General features: G+C 41.0%; 1 protein-coding gene across 1 annotated transcript; it reads left to right on the forward strand.

Annotated features, from left to right (window-relative positions):
- The first annotated feature begins 1,255 nt into the window (after positions 1-1,255).
- Positions 1,256-4,293, forward strand: LOC115077363 (olfactory receptor 6M1-like). Its single transcript, XM_029579657.1, has 2 exons — positions 1,256-1,774; positions 3,322-4,293. The coding sequence occupies exons 1-2, from the start codon at positions 1,256-1,258 to the stop codon at positions 4,291-4,293; spliced, it is 1,491 nt and encodes a 496-aa protein (XP_029435517.1).
- The last annotated feature ends 276 nt before the right edge of the window (positions 4,294-4,569 follow it).

Below are 4,569 nucleotides of genomic sequence, written 5' to 3' on the forward strand. Positions count from 1 at the left end.
GCGGTGATTCGGCGGCACATTATTGAATATACTACTAAGGTGAACCGCCAGCAGAATGAGGAGATTTTGCACCTCACTACTGAGGTTAAGAGTGCTCAACGACGTCATATGCGTGATCTGTCCCCTACTAGTAAGGGCCACTTAGATCAGCTGCGAGAGATTCTCAACAATTGCTTATATCAAAGGGCCTCCAAATCACTTTGGTATTACAAATATCAACTATACAAACACTGCAACTGGCCTAGTAAAATATTAACTCACTTAATTCAATCTCGAAATCAGAAAACGGTTATTGCAGGGATTAGAGACCATAGGGAGAACTATGTGATCACTCCTGCGGATATAGTGCACAGATGTTTAGAGTACTATACGGATCTCTATGGGAAGAAGGGCCAAGATCTTGCCGTCACTTCCACATTTTTCCAAAAGATACAATGGCCACGCTTGTCTCAAGATCAGCAGTCGCTATTAAATACGCCTATTGCTGACCAAGAAATATATTCGGTGATTCAGGGCTTGAAGCAGGGAAACGCTGGGGGTCAGATGGATTAGGGGCGGAATTCTATAAAATCCTCAAATTTCACCTTTTGACCTCACTTTCTAAATTTTATAATGAGTTGGTTAATACCATGCAGTTACCCGCTGAGACAAACCAATCGGTTATTGTGGTCCTACCAAAAAAGGGCAAAGACCCGGCAGATGTGGGCTCATATAGACCTATTTCCCTGCTCAATGTCGATCTTAAAATACTGGCAGCAAAAATGGTGGCCCTCCTAAATCAAATTTAACTGTTCGTGATGTACAGCGCCTGCGTGCTGGGCCATCTCGATTTCTCTGGAAGGGTAAGAAGGCATGGATAAAGTACACTGTTTTGGAGCACTCTAGGGAGGCGGGAGGTTACAGGTTGCCTGATTTCCGGCTATATAATGCAGCCTGCAAGCTGATGTTTGTGGGGGAATGGATTGTTGATCAATACTGCTACTGTGATGAGGGTTTACTGAATAGCATGACCGCTCCCTGGACACCTCTCTCTCTTCTTCAGTTAAACCTGAAGGGGTTGCAAGCGCTGGTTTTCCCTAGAAGATTAATCTACCCTTGCATCAAGGCCTGGAGGTGGTTACGTCAGTTGAGTGGCCTGAGGGGTCTTGCATCTTTAATGACTCCACTCCTGGGAAATTTGGACTTTCGTCCAGGCCGAGACTGTAGGGGCATTTTTCAACTCTGAGCCACACAGGGGGTGGTGTATCTTTTTCACATGTTTGATCCTGAAACCCATGAACTTGTGGACTACAAAACCCTAACTAGAACCTTTCATATACCACCAAAACATTTATTTGGATATCTACAAGTCCGACATTACATTCAAGCTTTTCATTGGTCTAAGGAGGAACTTGCCGTGGAAACTTTATTTGCCACAAAACATTTTGACACAACATGTCTTGCTAATTCTATCATGAGTTGGAAAAGGCTGGGTGCGGAATACAAACGCAGGGACCATCTGACTATACTAGCCTCTCGCTGGTCGACCATCCTGGATAGCGAGGTGACACCTGACCACTTGCAGTGCTGGTTCAAGTCTTTACACATACAGAACCCGGATCTGGGGCTTTGGGAATTACAGTATCGAATCCTGCACTTACCGTATTATGATGACGTGAGGCGTTTCCGAATGGGCCTTACGGATTCCCCGCTTTGCATCAAGTGCGGCAAAGCGGAGGGCACTCTACAGCACCGCCTTCTCCTCTGTACAACTGTTAATCTTCTCTGGACTCAGGTGTTGCAGGTTGTCTCTCAATGTACCGGCATTCCCATACATTGTGCGGGCGCCATGGTGGTTACTCATCCGCTGCACAGTTCTCTCCCCTGTCCACTATCCAAAGCCAAATTTGCTCATCTAGCGATGTTACTGGCATGTCGGACCATTCTCTCCATGTGGGTGCAACCCAACACCGTGCCCCCAGTTACAGCTTGGTATTCCCGGATGACATCGGAACTCCAATTGGAGCGCATGGACTGTCTTTCGGGACATCGTGCACGAGATAAGCAGTATGAGAATGTTGGCAGGTTTTCTTTCAGGGCCTCCCTAGAGGGATGCAGGTGAACTTACACACTGCGGGCTACTCTAATGTGTGGACCTAAGCTTTTCCTTGGTCTTGGGTGGGGGTGGAGGGAAGGGGAAGTGCTAGAATGGCTGCTGGACGTATGATGTATGTATGCATGTGAGATAGCGTTTGTGGGGAAGGGGAACTGCCTAGGCTTGGGACTTGAATGATTGTTTCCGGGGGTGGGGGGGAGTGGGGTACAGTGTTACTGGTTGCACAAGCATAACAGGAAAACCGAAGATCAGGGGTATGTGTACGGCTATGTTTTTCCCATGTTTCATATTTTCTCTGGAACCTGATATTTCACATTGTGGCTTGACTTATGTCTTGTAACTGTTTACTGTGTATACTGTTCAGCGTGCAGCCTTTTTGCATGGCTTTGAACTACCCTTGACCAATAAAAATTATTTTGAAAAAAAAACCCCATTTTATTTAAGACTTACCAGAGTTTAAATGGATTTAAAGCCAAGTGTGTGACACTGCTGTTGTGGGACTTTAACAGCATTTTATGCAGACTTTCTCTCATGTGGCTGAAATCTTAGCACTTATCAAGGTATAAAAATAAGTGTTATCACTTGAAAACATGCAGACTACGCCACTGTGTTTGGGATTTGTAATTGTGAAAATTAGCAACAAAACATTAAATTAAGAGTAGCATAATAAAAAGGTGTCCACATAGTTATTTGTATTTATTTATTGATTTTATTTGTTTTTATATACCAATGTTCGTAGGAAACATCACATCGGTTTACAATGAAATGTCAAATACACAATTAAAATACATTTGAATTGCAAAATTATAATCATGAAATCATAAAATACATAGAATTCTTAATAAAACATCTAAAAACAATAAGAAAAAATACATAAAATTCTTTTGAAAACATGTAAAAAACAATAAGAAAAAATAAAATACTAAATCAAGGAACTTGAACTATAGAGTTAAGAGAATGCTTGTTGAAAGAGCCAAGTTTTGACTCCTTTCTTAAATGATCCAGTAGTATTTATAGTAAAAATAATAAGAAATATAATAGATGAAAGAAAACTAGATTTACAGTTCAAAAAAGAGAAAGGAAAGGAGCTAGGAAGAAGACTTTCATATTGTGCAGAATCAAGCCAAAACTAGTACATTCTGTGGGATGGGCCAAAGACATTTATTTTCTTTATGTGCGCAGTTCCATGTCCTACATTAATCTTTATTTTATATTTGTTTCTGCAGATGGAAATTATCTCAGACCTGGGACTTGGAAATAAAAGCAGGGTGACAGAGTTCATTTTGCTGGGATTTGGGTTCCCTCACACTTCTGAACTTCAGATTCTGTCCTTCATGGCTCTCCTCCTGATCTACATATTAATCTTGACTGGGAACAGTCTGATCATCGCCTTGGTATACATCGATTCCCACCTTCACACACCCATGTACTTCTTCCTCAGCAACGTGTCATTCATGGATATCTGGGTCACCACTTGCATCGTCCCCACGATGGTGCTAGACACCTTGTCAGAGAGAAAGTCTATTTCCATTGCTGCTTGTTTTACACAAATCTATTTTTATTTCTTCCTGGGAGTAGCAGAGTTTATTCTTCTGGCAGTCATGTCCTATGATCGCTATCTGGCGATCTGCCGTCCGCTGCACTATGAGACCATTATGAGCGGTACAGTTTGCCTATGGCTTGTCATCATCTGTTGGGGAGGATCTTTCCTGATGACTACATTTCCTGCCATTTTTTTCATGCAGCTATCATTCTGTGGTCCTAATATCATAGACCATTTCTACTGTGACACGGCGCGTTTGATAGAGATTGCTTGTTCTGATACCCAAACTCTTAAATTGGTTTGTTCTTTCCTTGCCTCATTTACATTGTTAAGTTCTTTGTTTATCACCCTGATATCCTATATATGTATCATCTCCACCATCCTGCGTATGCCATCCACTGGGAGGAGCCAGAAGGCCTTCTCCACCTGTGCTTCCCATCTCATTGTTGTTATATTGAACTATGGAAGTTGCATTTTCACGTATGTGATACCCCACATTAAGATAAAAAACCTGAATAAAATGGTGGATTTATTAAGTGCCATTGTAGTTCCCTTGCTAAACCCTTTCATCTATACTCTAAGAAATGAGAAAGTTAAACAGATCATTAAAGACAAAATTAGTAAGAATCTGAGGTGTCCTGCTTGGAAGACTTAATTGTGATTATTGAGGATATTCTCTGAAGTTATTATTTTTCTCCAAATACACAATTAAATCAACAAAGCAATGGATAAAAATGTTTACTCCTAAAAATATTTAGTATCACCTAAAACAAATGTTATGCAAAATTACCAAGATATGAAATAATATATTATTATAAATTCTATGCATCATTTCATCTCTTAGCAGTGAAAACTAATTCAAACCTGTGTAAAGCAATTTTTTGTATAAATGAAGTTTAATATAAGTTATCAACCAACTCACCTGGGTGTG

Source organism: Rhinatrema bivittatum, chromosome 16 (assembly GCF_901001135.1).
Source record: "Rhinatrema bivittatum chromosome 16, aRhiBiv1.1, whole genome shotgun sequence".
In the NCBI taxonomy this organism is placed as follows: domain Eukaryota; kingdom Metazoa; phylum Chordata; class Amphibia; order Gymnophiona; family Rhinatrematidae; genus Rhinatrema; species Rhinatrema bivittatum.